The sequence below is a fragment of the Grampus griseus genome, assembly GCF_964374135.1.
Source record: "Grampus griseus genome assembly, chromosome: 6".
In the NCBI taxonomy this organism is placed as follows: domain Eukaryota; kingdom Metazoa; phylum Chordata; class Mammalia; order Artiodactyla; family Delphinidae; genus Grampus; species Grampus griseus.
The window spans coordinates 7,878,768-7,897,443 of NC_139000.1; the positions used below are offsets into that span (position 1 = coordinate 7,878,768).

Sequence of the window (18,676 nt, forward strand, 5' to 3'; positions counted from 1 at the left end):
TGGGGAGGGGGGATAGGACACGGGGTGCCCTTGACCTAAGGCGTCCAAGCCTGCCAGGGTGAGGGCTGTGTCACCAAACCATTTGATCAAAAAGATGCCAGGACACAGACCCAGTCCTCGGCCTGCAGGGTGACATCGAGGGCCTGTCCAGACGAGCTGGCAAAGGCCGTTCCCATTTCCACAGCCTTTCCAGCCACCTGCTTGACCGCTAGCTGACTCACTCCTGCACTTGGGAGACTCCCAGGTGCCAGGCTGCCTCCGGGTGATGCCTCCACAAGGCCCTGCCCTCTGGGAGCATTTATTCCTGGCTCCGCACCTCCCTCCACAGATGGGGATGACACCACATCACCCCAGGGTGCAAGGCTGAAGGGGTCATACCCACACCTACCCGGCTAGTCCCAGCCTCCTCTCTGGGGTGTTCTATGGGGAGATGGGGGGGTGGGGAGAGCTCAGAGCCAGAAGCTCCAGGGTTTAGGGCCTGTTTTGGTCGTTTTAAAATACAGTTTAATTGCATGAGTAAAAATATTAATTCAGGAAATATAAGAAAACACAGAGAAGCATAAAGGACAGAACCACCCCAAATAACCATGGGTAACGTTTCAGTGTGATTGCTTCCATCACACTCCTGCAGAAGCAGGAGATATTTCATAACCTGCTCTTTCCATCTGTTGTCTTTGTGTTGTTGTTATTGTTTTAATATTTATTTTATTTATTTGGCTGTGCCAAGTCTTAGTTGTGGTACGCAGGATCTTTAGTTGCTGCGTGTGGGATCTAGTTCCCTGACTAGGGATGGAACCCGGATCCCCTGAATCGGGAGCGTGGAGTCTTAGCCACTGGACCACCAGGGAAGTCCCAATCCACCTGTTGTCTTTGGAACGTCTTTCTGTCATAGTGTATATACTTCGTCCTTTCACGTGGCGGCCCAGCATCCCATCACAGGGCCGTGCTCTACCTGTGCCGCCCAGATCCTGGCCAGCAAGGCAGCATCGCCCATCAGCTTGTTAGAGGTGCCCCACCCAGACCTGTGAGTCAGGGGTCGGATGTGCAGTGACTCTGCACGCTCTAACTTATTGAAGCTGGTGGAGGTTTATGCTTTTCCACCTTTTCCACAAGCAAGGCTGCCCTGAACATCATGGACACACTGGGTGGAGGTAGCAGAGAACAGGGTTGGAGCATGGCCTTTCAGGTTCTAGTCCTGGTGTGGCCACTGTACACTGGGCCACGTGGCTCTTCTGTGTACAGGACAAGAATCAACACGTGCCCTCTCTAGTGGGTCATTCCATGACGTGCTGGCTCCCGTCTTAGAATATACAAGACCAGCTCCTTCCCTAATCCTCCTTTACCGTAGATTACTGCTACTTCTTGTCTTTGGTCCCCTTCCTCCTGTTCTCCAGTGAGCCTACTCCTCTCGGCAGGGCTTCATCCAAAGCAATCCACCCAACGGCTCTTGCCAAAGTCATCACTGAGGTCAGTGTGGCTAAACCTGACGGTCAGTCTTCACCCCCATCTTCCTGGCCCATCGAAAGCACTTGTCTAGGTGATCACTACCATGTCTCAAAAACACCCTCTGTCCCTTAGCTTCTGGAACTCACTCTTCCTATGGTCTCTCTCTCTCTTTTTTTTTTTTTTGGCCATGCCGTGCAGCTTGTGGGACGGCCATTACCCTACATTACCCTACATGTAAGCTTGTTGAACACTGGAGTGTCCCAGTGGACCACGTCTCCCTACTCCGCTCTTCCCACGTGATCTCATCCTGCGTTGGGACTTTAAAAACCACCAGGCTGGCAACTCCCAAAGGTGTGTTTAGACTCTGGGGGGCTCTGAATTATATATATAGTTCAGGTATATACCTGCCAACTCAACCTGGATGTCCATCTGTCAACCTCCCATTTACCATTGAAAAACCGTGCTCCAGGGACTTCCCTGGTGGTCCAGTGGTTGACTCTGCCTTCCACTGCAGGGGGCACAGGTTCGATCCCTGGTCCCTGGTCGGGGAACTAAGATCCCACATGCATGTGGCGTGGCCAAAAGAAAAACAAAAACTGCCCAAAAACCACAATCCAGCCTGACCAGCTGCAGCCTTCTCTGTCTCAAGGATGGTAGCTCCGTCCTCCTTCCAGCCAAAGCCTAGGACTCTCAACTCCTCATTCATTCAAACTCACATCCAATCTGAATGATTTGCCCTCACAGTAACCTATACATCCAAGCACTCCTCACCACCAGCTTCATGACCAGCTTGGTCCAGGCCACCATCATCTTCTGCCCAGATTATTACAATAGCCCTAACCAACCTCCCTGCTTCCATCTTTACCTCCTTAGTTTTTCTCAACATAGTCACTGTCAGTTTTTTCATTTTTTATTGGTATTTTTTAAAATTTTTTATTGAAGTATAGTTGAATCACAATGCTGTATTAATTACTGTTGTACAGCAAAGTGGCTCAGTTATATATATATGTGTGTGTATATATATATGTATATATTCTTTTTCATATTCTTTTCCATTATGGTTGATCACAGGGTATTGAATATAGTTCCCTGTGCTATACAGTAGGACCTTGTTGTCTACCCATTCTGTATATACTAGTTTGCATCTGCTAATCCCAAACTCCCAATGCAACCCTCTCCCACCCCTGCCCCCTTGGCAACCACCAGTCTATTCTCTACGTCCCTGATTCTTTTTGTTTCATAGATAGGTTCATTTGTGTCTTCTTTTAGGTTCTACATGTAAGTGATAACATATGCACTTGTCTTTCTCTTCCTGACTTACTTCACGTAGTATGATAACCTCTAGTTGCACCCATGTTGCTGCAGATGGCATTTCGTTTTTTTATGGCTGAGTAGTATTCCACTGTAGATACGTACATCTTTATCCATTCATCTGTTGATGGACATTTAGATTGTTTCCGTGTCTTGGCTATTGTGAATAGTGCTGCTATGAACATAGGGGTGCATGTATCTTTTTGAATTATAGTTTTGTCTGGATACATGCCCAGGAGTGGGATTGCTGGATCATATGGTAGTTCTATTTTTAGTTTTGAGGAATCTCCATACTGTTTCCCACCGTGAGTTTTTAAAAATCATGATTGTGTCCCCCTCTGTGGAGTACTCTGAAGGCTTCCTAGGCTCGGGGCTAGAATAGATTCTCCTTCAGAGCCTCCAGAAGGAAACAACCCTGCCGATGACACCTACAGATTTCAGAAATTCACCTCCAGATCTGAGAAAATAAGTTTGTTATTTTAAGCCACCATGTTTGGCAGCCCCAAGAAACAAATACTAGTCAAGATTTTTTTTCTTACTTTCACTGGCCTTTTGTGAAGCTGTGGTCTAAGTTAATACCTACAAGCAAAGGAGAGTTGTGGTAAAAGGTTTTGCCAACGTTCCTTCCCAGGTCCCTCTAAGAGGACTCCCACCCGACAGAATGTAGAATTTGCCTCATGCGTGGCTGTCCCCAACTTCAGACTCGCAGGAAATGTATCCCCCAGAATGTGCTGCTCCTCCAAGGGTCCCAGCTCTGAACCCTCACGATCCAATCTTCCACTAACTATTCTGTCCTCCTGCCCACCTGCCACCCTAATCCAGGCTACTGCCACCTCCCCAAGCCCCTGGGGATCCTTCAGCTTCTCTGGTCATTTCCTCTCTTGCACCCTCTGTTCAGCAGCCTGAGAAGTTTTGCAAGTTACAGATTTGACTATTGTCATTCCACTGAGTAGGAGCCTCCGCAGCCTCCCGTGCTCGTGAGTCAAGTCTGAACGTGTGTCAGCCGCAGCGGACTGTGCCTCCACCCCCACGCCCCCCCCACCCCGTCACCGCTGCAGATGTAGCTCACAGCAGGCCACCTCCAGTTCTCTCATCAGCAGACTAAGCCCCATTTCTCATGTCTCTCCGCTTCCTCGGACACTGAGTGGAGAGGAGGAGCAAGGGAGCATCATGGTACCTGCCCGGCGGGGAGCATGATGGCAAATGTTCTGGAAGGTACTCAAGAGAAAAACAGAGAAGACAAAGTTCTCTGAAGGTACGTCACGGGACATGAACTGGGTCAAAGAAAAGAACCAAGACTTGACAGATCAAATCTCAAAGGTCAGCTACAGGGTTAAGAGCTGGGGGTCTGAACATAGCACAGAGCACACAGTCATTTACTGAAAAAGAGTCAACTTTAATTGTTACTGACCAATCTGCATCCAGGAATGTCTCTGAACAACTGAACAAACACGATAAAATTGTCCTATTGAAGAAACCAAGAGTTTCTGCCAGCCCCAGAGCTTCTGAGGGTTAGGCCAAGAGCAGCCCATTCCCAAGGCTGGTTCTGTCCCCCACGCCAGCTTCTCATCCCGTGAGAAGGGCTGGGGATGGGTGAGGGACCTGTCCCCTCCTCCCAGCATGCTGGGATCTCTTAGAAAGTCACCGGTGGGGTGCGCCTTTCCTCCCATCTCACTCCTGTCCTAAGGTAAATGGAGACCCTCTGGGCATCACCCCAAAAGCCAGGGAACGAAGTGAGGCAGCCCAAGTGCCTTCCCGGACTCTCAGCCAAAGCTCTGCTCCAGTCTGCTCGGCTGGTTCCTGATGCCCAGGGTGGGGATTAAATAAAATATGCACTAGAGAAAAAACTCAAATGCCCCCAAATCTCCACAACACAAGTCACAGAGCAGAAGGAAAAATAAAACAACGGCCCTAATGAGAAGCAGCAGCGGCCGGCCCTCAGAAGACGCGTTCAAACTCCGTCTGGTTGGTGGTGGCGGGATTGCGGCTCTGGTTGGTGGACTGCTGGGTGATCTGGCTGCCCTTCCGGCGCGGTGGTGCTAGGTACTCAAACATGGACGTCAGGTGGGTGGAGAGCATGCCCTTGAGGTCCGAGGGCATGGGGTCGGACCAGAAGAAGTCGTGGTTCAGGGCGTCATCACTGTCGATGCGCTGGGCGGGATCCAGCACCAGCAACTTGTCGATGAGGTCCAGTGCGTAGGGGTCACGCACATAGGCCTTCAGCCTGTCCTTCACCTTCCGCTTCTGGCCCTTGACCAGGTCCAGTTTCTCAAACAGCTCGTACTTGTCCACATTTGGCCACACCTGGGGTGGGAGGCATGGAAAAGAGGATGTAGTCAGTTCAGGGGGTGCGAGGCTGGTCCACCGGTCAAGCACTTGAAGGGACTAAACGCTCTCCGTTCAGAAGCTCCCAGACCGCCCGTGGAGGGCAAACTTGACCCCTCCAAGGTGAAAGCAGCAGGAACAACATAGTTGGCAAACGCCAAGTACCGGGCTCTTTGACACGAGTTGTCTGGCGTATGTGCACCAAGCCTGATAGAACCACAGTTGTCTCACAGCAGAGCAGCTCAGCTCTCAAGTGAGGGGCTCAGACGCTCTCCCCAAAGCCACAGAACTAAAGGGATGCAGCCGAGACTTGAACAGTCTGTGTGGCTCTAAACAGCAGACCCCAACCAACCACCAGCAACCTCTCCAGAATGGAGCTTTTCCTCTATCCAGCACCCACCCCTCCCCTGCCAGGGAGACTTGTCTGCAGCCCGACTCCGTACCTCAGGAGTGATGGAGCCACAGAGCTGGCTGATGAGGGCAAGCTGGTGCTGCTCTGTGTTGCCCTGCATGATAGGGCTGCGGGTCCACATCTCTGCCATGATGCACCCAGCGCCCCACAGGTCAATGGGGGGGCCGTAGTCCCGCTCCCCTGAGAAGAAGAGCACACCAGGAGGGCCCCTTGAGCCCGACAGCCTCCTGAGAGGCAATGCCCCCGGGCCGGGGGCTCAAGAAGCCCTGGCAGCGGGGGGCTGAGGCCGGGTAAGTGCCCAGCCCCTGCTTCCCTCTGCCAGCTCGGGAGAGTCCTCACCGAGCAACAGCTCCGGGGGCCGGTACCAGAGCGTCACCACACGGTTGGTGTAGCGGTTGGGCTGGCTGTTCTTGGCCAGGCTGAAGGCCCGGGCCAGCCCAAAGTCTGCCAGCTTCAGAACTCCATCGCGGGTGATGAGCACATTAGCCGCCTTCATATCCCTGTGCAGGATCTGCAGGAAGCACAAAGGCGAGGGTTCCCGAGGGTCCTTTAGCCACACCCACCCCACAGTGAGAGCAAAGGCCAGCCCAAGCCTTGGTCTCTCCTCCCCTACTCTGGCCCCCACCTTGTTCCTGTGGATGTAGTAGAGACCATTGAGCAACATCTGCATGACCCTCTTGATCTCAGACAGTGTGAACTTGACTAAGACGTTGCTCAGCAGCCCAGCAAGGTCATGCTCGCAGAAGTCAAACACCAGGTATATACTGCCTTTGCAGCGGTTATAGGGGGAAGCTGAGACCGGAAGAATGAGGGGGACAGAGAGGGACAAGAAAAAAATCAAAAATCTCATATGCAACTCACTTTCCCACAAGCAGCTCCTACCCTCTCCAACCTATGGACCCCTGGATATCCAGGTGCGAATTCCTTCACAGGTAAAATATTTTCTGAGCACCTTCTCTGGGCTGGGTACTGCGGCAGGCCCCGAGGAGGCACCTGCTCTGATGAAAGGGCCACAGAAAGCAGTCACACTTGGTACGTCTGGGTTAAGAAGAGGCAATGTAAGTATGTCCAGTTCCAACTTTTGCAAACAAAACCTTAAGCAATAAGCCTCATTTCCTCCATCTGAAAATGGGGATGAGATCCGAACAACTTACCTTTGGTTCGACAGATCTCAATCAAGTTGACCACATTCTCGTGTTTTAGAAGCTGGAGGATCTTGATTTCCCGCAAGGCTGTAATGGGGAACTGGGTGGGAAAAAGACAGGAGAAGGTCAGAAGTGGGTGAGCGCACCACAAACCAAGGAACTGGCCAGGGAGTCCACAGGAAGGGTCAAAGGTTGGGAGACAGAGTAAGAGCGTAGGCTCTGAAATTAGCTGTCTCAAATGCCACATTTGTAAAATGGGTGTAATAGTATGTATCCCTCAAGGAGCTGGTTTCAGACAACGAATTGAAATAGCGATACTTCACACAAATGCTCTATTACTAGTTACTAAATGCTCCAACCTTATAAGTTTTAGCTCTATGCCTGTGTTTAACTGTGAGATGGTTAACAAATACAAAAATAAAGAAGCAAGTCTCTTGAAAGCTGGACCAGAGCTAAGATGGCGTGGGGAGTGGAAGGCACTGTTGTTTTTCAAGTGAATACCAGCCACCCTTTTAAAGTCATTGCATACAACTTATTATTATTTTACATTCAACAAAATTAAACCCTAAAGAAAAAGTGCTCAAAGCCTTCCTAACTTCAGGAACCAAGGTGCACTCCGTGCAAGCATGGGCTCCCCCTCCTGCCACCAACCATATTCACCTATGAATGAACTATGAAGCAGCTTTAAAACATTTGAATTAAAAGATTTAACTTGGAAGTCAAATTCCCTGGAATATGGAAATTTCCAAACACGTAAACTGAACCTATACGTGAGAGTCCCAGAAGCAGCAGGGTGGAAACCCAACCTCACGCCAAGGGAGCTGGCCGACCTGCCCACCCCACCCGTACTCACCCCCTCCTTCTCATTCTCCATCAGTACCTTCTTCAGAGCCACTTTTTGGCCGGTCTTGCGATGCTTTGCCTTAAACACCTCCCTGCAGGCCGAGAGGGGGACCCAAGAGGACTCTTCAGGCCATTTCCGCAGGGCCCGCCCCTCCCCCACCAGAGGAGGACAGGAAAGGGAATCCGGGCGGGGCTGGGCCGGGTACCCAGGGCACTCGGCTACCCCACCACGCGGTGTCTTCGGTCCCTCTCCGAGCCTCTACCTCCTTCCCTCTGCCCCTTCTCCTCACCCGGGAGTCTCACGGAGAGATACCGTTCCACTCACATGCTCCTCTCTGCAACCCCTCCCTGCCCCCCATCAAGGGCCTCAAGCTCCTCCCCGCCAGCCAGCTCTGTCAGGCCCGGGCGGGCTGCGGCGCGGCCTAGCGAGACCACGGGACAAGTCTGTGACTAAATGGCTTCCCCACCAACTGGGCCCGGGCCTGGGCGTCCCAACGTCTGCCCGGAGGGGTGCAGGCTTAGGGCTCCCGGTCCCTGGGGGCCAAGCCTTACCCGAAGGTGCCTTGGCCGATTTTAGCGAGCTTCTCATATTTGGACACCTCATCACAAAAGGGGCATTCCACCGAGTCGTACTGCTTTGCCATGGCCGCCTCCAGTGCGCCGCCGCCACCTCCAGCCGCCGCCGCCGTCGCTGCTCCCGCTCCGGGTCCCGCCGCCGTGCTCCAGGCCCCTCCGCGGCCGCGCCACTTCCGCCTCCACGTCCACTTCCGGCCTCGCGGCGCCGACCCCACCTCTTCCGCCCGCCGCCCGCCGCCAGGCCCCCTGGGACTTGTAGTTCCCGAGAGGCCAGGAGGAGCTGGAGCTGCAGAGGCGCCTCCGCCACCGCCGCTGCCCCCGCCTCCGCCGCCGCCACTGCTGGCGGCGGCCCCGATCGGGGGCGCGGGGAGCCGGGGCGCCGGGGCTGGGGCTCGGGGTGGTCCGTCCCGCTGCATCGGCTCGGGCCGCCGCCGCTGCCGAAGCCGCTGCCGCTCTGGCGCCCGATCCGGGGCCAGCCGCAGTGCCCTGCTCCTCCTCCTCCGACGGCACCGCCTCCGCCAGGCTGCGCTGGGCGCGGGGCGGGGGGGCGGCCCCCGAGCCGCGGCCTGGGGGCTCCCTGGCCGGGCCCGGGCCCGGGGCGGCCGGGCGAGGGGGCCGGACGGGAAGAGCCGATGAGGAGGCGGCCCGAGAGCCCGGGAGGGGGCGCGTTATAAAGGGGGAGGTGCCCCAGCCTCGCCCTCCCCTCCCCCTCCTCCCGCCCCCTCGCTCCTCCCTCCCACCCTTCGCGGCCGCACCTGCCGCCGCCGCCGCCGCCGCCGCCGCCGCCGCCGCCGCCCGCTGCCGCCGCCCGCTCCCTGTCCGCCCGCCGCCCTCGGCGCGTCACCGCCCGCGGCCCCTCCTCCGCCTTCGGAGGTGGGGCCCCGCGCTCTACACCTGGCTGCGAGGCGACTCGCCGCGTGCCTCAGTTTACCTACACATGCTAGCTGCCGTGGGGAGCCCCTTCCTCCCCAGCTCGGGGTGCAGCCCCTCACAGGCGAAGGCGGGAGGTGCCGAGGGAGCGGCCTCCGGCCTGGGGAGGAGAGAACGGCCGCCACCGCCGCCTCCCCGGGCCCCTGCTACCCGCCGTTGATATGGCAACTGACAGCCGCCAGGGGGCGCGGCGACATTGGAGGTGGCGAGCGAGCAAAGCCCAGGCCTTCCATCCCTGGACCCCCTGTTCTCCCGGGAGGCAGGGATGAAACCCACAGGACCCCCGTCCCCCCTGAGCTGAGCTCGAGCTGGTCGCGCCCCGGGTCAGTAGTCACAAAAGTAGCTAGCATTTACTCTGCACCCTTGTGTGCTCAGGAAGTGCTGGGAGTTCCTGCTGAATCCTGAATCAACAGCCCCATAGTCAGGATCACTAACCAATTTTACAGAAGAGCACATTGAGGCTCAGAGAGGTGAGGTCATTTGCTCAAGGTCACACAGTGGCAAAGCTGGGACTCGAACCTTGTCTGAGTCTGAAGAGGGTGCTCTTGACTCAGGCTATTTACAGTCTGTCCAGGAGGACAGCAGTCGTGCTGTTTGAGGCCTGTTGTCCTTATGTGCCAGGCACCAAGCCCACCATTCACCCATCTCCTTCTCTGGTCCTGTGCCCCCTTTCCCTACCCTGGCCCTTCCCCAGCATCTTTCTGATACCTTTCTGGCTCCAGGAGCCTCCTCTTTCTTCCTCCAGCCCTACTCAAAAGCCAGCCCCCAACAAGGCTGTCTTTCCAACTCCTCTGCACCTCTTCAATCTGCCCCTCCTCTCCAGTCCTCTGCCAATGGATCCTGAGTCCTGTCCTCCCCAGTCTGCCCTCTCCATCTGTCCCCCTCGGAGCACCCGCCAGATCATTCTGAAGCGGAGTCTGTATGTATTTCCCTCCACTGTCTTCAGGAAAAACAAAATTGTGACATTTGGGGCTCTTTCCATCTTCCCTTGTAGGTTGTGGCCACACTGTTTCCTACCCCCTGGGCCTCCCTGCCTTCGGGGCTGTGCTCTCTGATTGCACCCCAGTACCTTTCCCCGGTTGCTCTCCACCTCTTAGCTCACATGGCTTGGCCTTGAAGCTTCCTTGTAGGAGCAGTCAGGAATGGGTCTGGTGATCCTCGTGTCCCAAGAGACCCTGTTCTGCCATGGGGGACCCTTCCAGGTAAGGTCTTGAGGGTCAGATGAGGAGCAGAGAGCACTCTCCTGAAGGCAGTGTAGACCAGCAGGGGTTTGAGGCATGTCGGGGAGTGATCTGGGGTCAGCTTCACGGGCACACTATTAGAAGCAGAGTGGCCATTGGCTAAATTGGGGGTGGGGAGGGCAAGGAGGGAGAAAATAACAATTGTAGTAAGTACAATTTATCAAGGGAAAATCAATGGTCCAAGCTGTACGCTTCCCACTTTATGGGAATTATCTCAATTCTCACTCAGCAATATTACACTATTATTACCTCTATTGTACTCAGAAGGACTGAAATTCAGAAGTGCCGTCACTGGCCAGGGTCAAATAGCCGGCCAGTTGCCATACTGATATTTGAACCGGGTCAGTCTGGTGCCAACCCCAAGCAATTACCCGTGTCAGGACCCTACCCATCTGGGCTGAGGGTGGAGTTAGGGCACAGTCTTGTCACAGCACCACTGGCTGGGTGCCTTGGATGCCGGTGGGAGGTGTGGGAGGGGATAGTAGCATTGGAGGGGGTAGGTCTGCCATGGGCTTGTGTGGCTTCCACCATCAGACTCTCAGGCTGGGGCCCCTACTTGTTTCTCATGAGCCCTCGCTAAGTCACATCCTGTGGGCAGAGGCCTCAGCAAAAGTTCCGGTGGTGTCACCTCCTCCACCCCACCATCCCTGGCCTGAACCCTGACATCGCCAGTCACTTCCCCTCAGGGCCTCAGGCCCTCAGCCCTTCCTTGGGGAGGAATGCAGGCAGGAGCAGTCAGAAGCCCTTCAGCAGGCTGCCCAGGTGAAAGTGAGAAGAAATTAGGTCCTAGCCAGAGACAATTTCTCACTGACTTTGACTTCTGATTTGCTGGTTTGAGGGAAATGTTTCCTGTTTCCATGATCAGCTAAGCTGGCAAAACAGGGCATGTGGCCAATACTCAGGAATGTTTGCCGATTGACTGACCAGGCTCTGAGAGAGCCTCTGGTCCTGCTGCCATTTAGCAGTTAGGGAAACTGAGGCACAGAGTAGGAAAGGGAGCCACTGGCCAGCTGTTTGACCCTGGCCTGGACCCTCTGTTTTCCTCCCCCGAGTAGGAACAGGGTACGGGGCATATTGAGAGAAGAAAGGCTTGTGGGGTGGGGTGCTCTTGGCTGCCGGTCTGTCTGGGGAGACAGGGGTCACTGGATAGGGGGATACAGGACAGAGAGTGGCTGTGTGATGCCCACAGCCCTGCAATCCCATGGACATTCTGCCCACATCGGCTGGGTACTGACTGTGCCCGGCCCCGTGTTGTTATGTGTCAGACCCCTAGAACTTTATAGCACCCCTCTTAGGAAGTTGTTATTATGGGGCCAAAGTTACAGAAGGAGAAACAGGTTCAGAGTGGTGAAGTGGCCTGCCAAAGGCCACGCAGCGAGGGAGCTATGGAGCTGGGATTCAAAGCCAGGTCTCTTTGTCCCCCAATATAAGACAACTGAGTCAAGCTAGGGAAAGGTATCTACTGAGTGCTACAGTATAGCAGGCCTGAGGCCAGTATGGATGCGTGAGGCCAGTTCTCTCAACGGAGCATGAGGTCTGTTTGGAACATGCATATAAAGACAAAAGTGAATGTAATACAGATGCTAACTCTCAGTATAAACGTGTTATTTCATTGCCACAGGATACTGTGCGGGAGGCTGTATTTGTCCCATTTTACTGATGAGAAAAATGAAGCTCAGAGAGTTGACGTGAGGCCCGAGGTGGGGTCTGAACTCAGGTTTGCCTGGGTCCAACACCTTTGACTATGACATTGAAAGCCTCCAATCCCTGATAGTACCTGGTCAGATTGCAGACGACTGTGACATAGACTTGGAGGACGGAGGGCAAGGAGGGAGGGGACAGAAATCAGAGCAGCGTTCCTGGGGCACTATGGCTCAATCAGACCTCAGGGACTCAGTGGAGGCAAAAGATAGAGCCAGTGGAGGGACAAGCGGCATTCCGAGTGCGGGTCCGGCCCAAGCAAAGGCCTGGAGGTGGGAAAGCACTTGTGTGTTCAGTGCTGCAGAGTGGGGCTGGGCTGGCCTCCAGCACTGGCTGAGGAGGGCCTGGGGGACAGCCACCCGCCAACAGGTCCCCAGCCACACTCCCAACGGCCACTTGAGGCAGCACAAAGAGGGCTCTGAGCTCAGCGGAGCTGCCACACTGAGCCCCATTCATCCTCTCAGGGATGCAGCAACTGCCCTGGCACCTGGGCCAACGGCAGGGCTAGCCTGGCGCTGACAAGGCCCCTCCACCACGGCAACAGGGACTCATCGTGGCTGGGACTCCCAGGTTTCACACCACGTGCCTGCCCTGGGGTTCTCCTGGCCTGTGCCAGTCTGCCCCTGGCCTGAACCACCCCCATCCCTCAGCAACAACCACCAGGGTTTGCTGAGGCCATAGTGTACTGGCCCGGGTCATCATTTGCTCCCTTCGTCTTCCCAACAACTCCAGGAAGTGGGGGCTACTGTGACCCCATTTCACAGATGAGGAAACTGAGACTCAGAGAGGTAAAGTCTCTTATGGAGGATCACAGAGCAAGTCGGGAGTGGGCCTGGCCAGGAAGCCAGCACTGGCTGATGCCACAGCCTCAGCAGTTAGCCCAAATCACTGTGACTGCCTCTTGGAAGAGAAGCTGGGGAACCCACCTTCCACCTCCCACAGGGAAGACCCCCAGCTACCACCAGGCCACAGGCCCCTCTCCCTTTTCTGACAACAGCCCAGAGATGGGAAGGGACACTGGCCTGGGAGTTAGAACACCTGGGTGTCTGTCTGTCTAGTCTCTGCTCCTCTTTAGCCTCAGTTCCCTCATCTGTGAAACGGGACAGTACCAGGATCATCTCACAGGGCTGTGACGACCTGTAGGGGCTTCCAGCTCCATGCCTGGCTCATGCTCAGTGCTCAGTAGAGGGAGCTGGAGTTGTACCCTCCTTATCCTCCTAAGGCCATGGTCCAGAAATCCCATCCTTTCATTTGAACTTTGAACACCTGTCCCATCCAGGCCTGTTTGCTGCTTCTGTCTCACAGGCTGTGTCCCTTTTCCCTCCAGGGCCTCAGGTTCCCCCTCATCCCATCGAGAAGGTTCAGCAGACCCTTCCCCTGCCAAGGTCTATCATCCAGCTGCCAAAAGATGGTGGGAGCTATGAGTGTGGAAGTTAGGACCTCAGGCTCCACAGCTGGACAGGCAGATCCCAATTCCAGGTAACTTGACTTTGGGCGGGGGGCGGGGCTCAGTTTCCATGGCAGTAGAATGAGGACAAGAGAACAACATTTGCCTGTTAGGGCAGAAGAACTGAGCCCTGTGGCCGCACATACTAAGTGACCAGAAAATGTTAGTCGTTAGTAGTCATTATTTTTATGGAGGATGCAGGATGGGCCCCATCTGACCTTGAACTTCCCCTATCACAGCCCCAGTTGCCAGCCCTGGGGCCAGGATAATAATGTTCAATCATGCTGGAGCCTCTGGGAGTTGACTGCATACCTTGCACTTGTGCCTATTCTAGAGATTAGGTGACTGAGGCTTCAGAGGCAGAAGTAACTTGTCAGCAGCACTCAGAGCCAGGATTTGAAGCTCCTGGTCTTTCAGCTGCACCGCCCCCAGCAGCTGCTGAAAGCCTCCACAGGTGTCAGGGACAACCTGTGTAGGAGAGGTTTCGTTTCCTCATCTCTGCCCTGTCCATGTAAGCGCGCGCGCGAGTACACACACACACACACACACACACACACACACACACACACACACACACACACACACACACACACACACACACACACACACACACACACACACACGGGGGTTGCAGGGTGGAAAAACACCAGGCTGTGGGCTAAGGGGCCTGAAAGGGCAAGTTGTAACCCAGTCTGTGCCACCAACCCGCTGTATGACCTGGGGCAATCCTTCTGCCTGTCTGTGCCTCGGTTTTCCTATCTTTGTACAATGGGGTGGTGGACTAAATTATCGCCATGTCCCTGCTAGCTTGAAAAGGAGTGTAGTGGGCACTGATTCTGTGCCAGGCTTTGCACCAAGCACTGGACTCTGTGAGGTGGGCATTGCAAATACCCCCTACTCACAGAGAGGAAACTGAGGCTCCGGGAGGTGAGTCCCCTAGTCCAGGATCACACAGTGACAAAGCGGCCAGCCAAGACTTGAATTTGGGTCTGGGTGGTCCCAGAGCCCACAGGCCAAACCATGACACTCTCCTATCCACCGCTGCCAGTGCATCCCCCAGCACTGAGGCTTAGAATAAACCCCCCTGCCCTGAGGTCTGACTCCCTGCACCCTCCCAGCCTGCTGGCCAGACCCCCTGATAGCTGTTGGCAGGTCCCCAGAGGCCCCCAGCCCAGTGGGCTCTGTTCCCAGAGTCTGTGGTTTATTTCCCAGACCTTCCAGATCTCACGCGCTTGCGGTCTGTCCCCTGCCTCCCCGAGGCCGAGGCCAAGGAGGAGGCCCACAGGGGCCGGGACTGGGGGAGGCCCCTGCCTCCGCCCCCTGCAGAGAGGATGGGGAGGGTGGGGCTGTGGGAGTTTCACTGGTTTAAAAATACACAGAGGAAGCGAGTGAGAGGGCGCGAGAAAGGGGAAGGGGAGGTGAGGGAGGCATCTCAACGTTGATGTCCAGAGCTTCAAGTGGCCACTTGCCTTCCAGCCGGGGGCTTTGCACGACTTGCCAAGATGACGGAGGGGACCAAGAAGGCCAGCAAAAAGTTCAGTGAGTGCAGGGTGCCGTTTGCACTGTCCTTCATCCTTCTGTCTGTCCGTCCATCTCAGCCTCTCTGTATTTGCTTCTTCATCACTCTACCTCGTTTCTGTTTTTCTTTCTGTCCATCTCTGCCTCTCTCCAGAGGCCTCTGCTTCTGAGTTTCCAGTTGCCATCTCTCCATCACTGGCCCAGTATCTCTCTCTCTCCAGCTGGTTAGGCTCTCTGTTCTTCTCTTGTCTGTCTCTGCCCGTCTCTACTTCTCTGTCTCTCCCCACCCCAACTCTCAGTCTCTCCATTCGTCTGCGTGTCCTCTGGCTCCCTTTGACCTCATGGCTGGGCCAGGGAAGACCTCCACGCAGTCCACCCCCTGCCTCTGGGCCTGGTTCACATGGGGTCTCAGGCTGGGACTTGCTGTGGCTGGGGCGGGGGGGAGGGGTGTGTGCCATGAGAGCCTGTCCCATGTCCCCATCAGCAGTGACGCTGGGACCCAGAGCAACTCAGTGAGGGGCCACACGCACCCATCACTTCTCCCCCAGGTTGGTGATCCCTTCCTGGTGCCAGCAAACTTCAGTTTCCCCTGATTCTTCTGATCTGACAGCACAGGTGGGTGGACAGGGCAAGGATTATGACTGTATTCCACAGATGAAAAGACTGAGACGAAGACACTTGCCTGAGGTCATATGGGGCTACTGAGCAGGGCTCAATCTCAAGTTCCTGGACTCTGGTCCTCAGTTTCCCTCCCTGTCCCACTACTGTTTTCTCCAGACCCCCAGTCCCCAGGGGACGAAACAAGCGGTGCTGAGAAAGAAGGCAGTCGTTGGCACAATTTCTGCCCCATGGCGTAGCTTTCTAAGAGCAGAGCCTCAGCATCTTCTGACAGCATTTGTCAGGAGGCAGAGAATAAGACCAAGTGAGGGGGTGGGCAGGACTGCGAGGGAAGCCCCAGAACACTGACCCCAGCAATCCAGAGCCCTGGGCCCTTGTCCAGGCTCAGCCTTGCTTTGTGACCCTGGGCAAATTCCTTCCCCTCTCTGGGCCTCAGTTTTCTGTCTGGTCAGATGGGGGCATCCCACCGATATATTCCATCATGGTTGTGAGGACCTGAGGAGGCACAGGATGCCGAGGAAGTGGCAAATGCCAGGGTTTTTCCTTTTTGCTTATCTGGAGGCTGTAGTGAAGTCAGTCAGATGGTGGTGGCTGCGAGGAAGGGCAGTCTCACAGCTGGGGACGGGGAGGAGGGAACTCACATGCACCCCCGCGGAAACGAGGAGATGGTATCACCCGAGCACTGCTGCCTGAGTCCCAACACCAGGCTCAGCTGACAGGAAGGACGGAACCGCAGGGAGTGGGACCCTCAGGCTCCCGACAACCCCCTTCTCATTTCACCCTCACCTCAGGGGCACAGAGCCTCATTCAAACGCCCCCTGCCCACCCCAACACACACGTCACACACACACACACACACACACACACACACACACACACACACACACACACATGCTTCGCCTCCCGCTGTGTGACCTCAGACAGGTCATGTCACAGCTCTGAACCTCAATTTCCTCATCTGGAAAATGGGGAATTAAACTTGTGTCATGGAGTTGTGTTGAGAATTCAGTGAAGTAATTAATGCATGCAGCATGTTTGACAAATGCAGAGGCATTTATTGTGATCATCATCATCTTCATTACTTCTTATGGAGGTTATTCTGTGTGTCAGGTACCATGTTAAGCATGTTATTTACATGCTGAGTTCATGCTTTTCTTCAGTTCTCCCATTGCCCATAGGAGATGGGTACTATAATCTCTATTTTACTAATGTGGAGAATGAGGTTCAGAGAGGACAAGTGACTTGCCTAAGGTCACACAGCTAGGATGTGGAATTCAAGGGATTCAAGCCCAGGGCTCTGCAATTCCAGAGCTGCCATTTTATACCATAACAGTTAGAGGGGGTGTCAGTGAAACTCCTAACCCTCCTTGGACCGTCAATGAGTGGAACTGCGCAGATATTTTACTGTTATTATTATTAGTGCTGGCAATATCATTAACTTCTTTCCCTCCCCTTCCCACTGCCAGAGTTCTTCAAGTTCAAGGGCTTTGGGAGTCTCTCCAACCTTCCTCGGTCCTTCACTCTGAGACGATCTTTGGCCTCCACCAGCATCCGGCCCCATATGGAGGCTGACACCTTTGACGCCACACAGGATGACATGGTGACAGTCCCCAAGAGCCCCCCGGCCTATGCCCGCTCCAGCGACATGTACAGCCACATGGGCACCATGCCTCGCCCCAGCATCAAGAAGGTTCGGGACCAACAGGCCACCCAGGAGGCCCAGGAAGTTGGCCCTGAGCCCCATGTGGTGCCCCGAGGGCTGCCTGACCCCTCAGGCTTGGAGGCAGCCAAGAAGGTGGTGGTGGGGACCGATGCCCCCGTGGAGGACACCCCAGCAGTGGGACCCAACCCTTCAGCAGTGGAAGTGGGCCCCATGAGAAAACCTGAGGACCCCAGTGCAGACACAGAAGAGGAGCGAGACCCCAGGAACGTGGTCTCAGAAAGGTAGGTGCCCATCAGGGGAGGGTGAGGGCAGGACCTGTGGGGATGGTGTCTCCAGCCTCCTACCAGTAGATCCTGGAGAGGACCCCCCAACACACACATCTGAGTAGAAACAAAACAAAACACACACACACAAACATACCTACACATTAACCAAGTGCTTACTATAGACCAGTCACTGTACTTAGCCCTTCACTTGTAATTAATACTCAGAAAAAAAACAAAAACAAACAGGGAAAAAACAAACAAACCCGGGGAGAAGATACTGTTATTTCCATATGACAGAAGAGGAAACTGAGATTCAGAGAGGGAATGTCATCTGCCCCAGTCAGGTGCACATCTAGCAAATGACAAACTTAGGACTTGAACTAAGACCCGCCCCCGCCGCCCACGCCCACCCCGACTCCAAAGCCCTAGGCAGCCTCCAGCATGGGCCCTCAGCTACTGGGTGGATCCAAGCCCAATCACTGGATCCCTGCCCTGGGGCCCACACCCGAATCGCCACCTTTAATTCTGCTGGACAACATTGCTCCCCTTGATCTAGAAGACCACTTGTTAACTAACTTGGTTACAGGGTGTGTTGAGTTGATACAAAAATACAAATAGTGATGATATGACCATAGTTCTCATTTAGTCAGTACCCATTTTACTGGGTGTCAAAACAAATGTTACTCACTGAACACTCTGTAAAAGACTGTACTATTACCCACCTCCCCCGCCCCCCGCCAATCTTACAGATGGGGAAACTGAGACTCAGCCAAGGTTGCAGAGCTGGGATTTGAGCAGGAATCTGCCTGTCTCCAGTGGCTGCACACTCATCCACCACATGGTACCCACCATCTTCTAAGCCCTACAGTCATGTACTTCATGCCCGTGGGAGACCCCCTCAGCCCCCACCAAAGGAGTCCCTGGCTTTTCTTTTCTTTTTTTCCAGTTTATTTCTTTTTTTTTAATTTATTTTTTTATACAGCAGGTTCTTAGTTATCTATTTTATACATATTAGTGTATATATGTTAATCCCAATCTCCCAATTCATCCCACCACCACCCCTGCACCCCCAGTCCCTTGCTTTTCAACCCTCAGAGCCTTTGTCTAAACCATACTCGTCAGATGTACCTATTGAAATAAAGAGGGGGAAAAAAATCTGAGCAAAAGTAACTCTAGGGTTGGTTCTGGAACCTCTCTTGAATGACTTTGCCCTGAGACACCAAGCACAGCTTCT

General features: G+C 54.6%; 1 protein-coding gene across 1 annotated transcript; it reads right to left on the reverse strand.

Moving 5' to 3' along the window:
* Positions 1 to 4,132: 4,132 nt before the first annotated feature.
* On the reverse strand, positions 4,133 to 8,647 carry CDK9 (cyclin dependent kinase 9). The gene is made up of 7 exons (XM_082657047.1): positions 8,035 to 8,647; positions 7,493 to 7,574; positions 6,649 to 6,739; positions 6,120 to 6,286; positions 5,834 to 6,005; positions 5,526 to 5,674; positions 4,133 to 5,061 (listed from the first exon to the last, which is right to left on the reverse strand). Exons 1-7 carry the CDS (start codon positions 8,472 to 8,474, stop codon positions 4,696 to 4,698), a joined length of 1,467 nt encoding a protein of 488 aa, XP_082513173.1. The 5' UTR covers positions 8,475 to 8,647; the 3' UTR covers positions 4,133 to 4,695.
* Positions 8,648 to 18,676: the final 10,029 nt, after the last annotated feature.

Excerpts from the sequence above, each read along its gene's own strand:
- CDK9 (XM_082657047.1), bottom strand. The coding sequence starts at position 8,474 with ATGCAGCGGGACGGACCACCCCGAGCCCCAGCCCCGGCGCCCCGGCTC. Across the intron at positions 6,740-7,492 it reads TGGAGAATGAGAAGGAGGGG|TTCCCCATTACAGCCTTGCG; the intron begins GTGAGTACGGGT and ends TTTCCCACCCAG. Across the intron at positions 6,006-6,119 it reads ACTACATCCACAGGAACAAG|ATCCTGCACAGGGATATGAA; the intron begins GTGGGGGCCAGA and ends TGCTTCCTGCAG.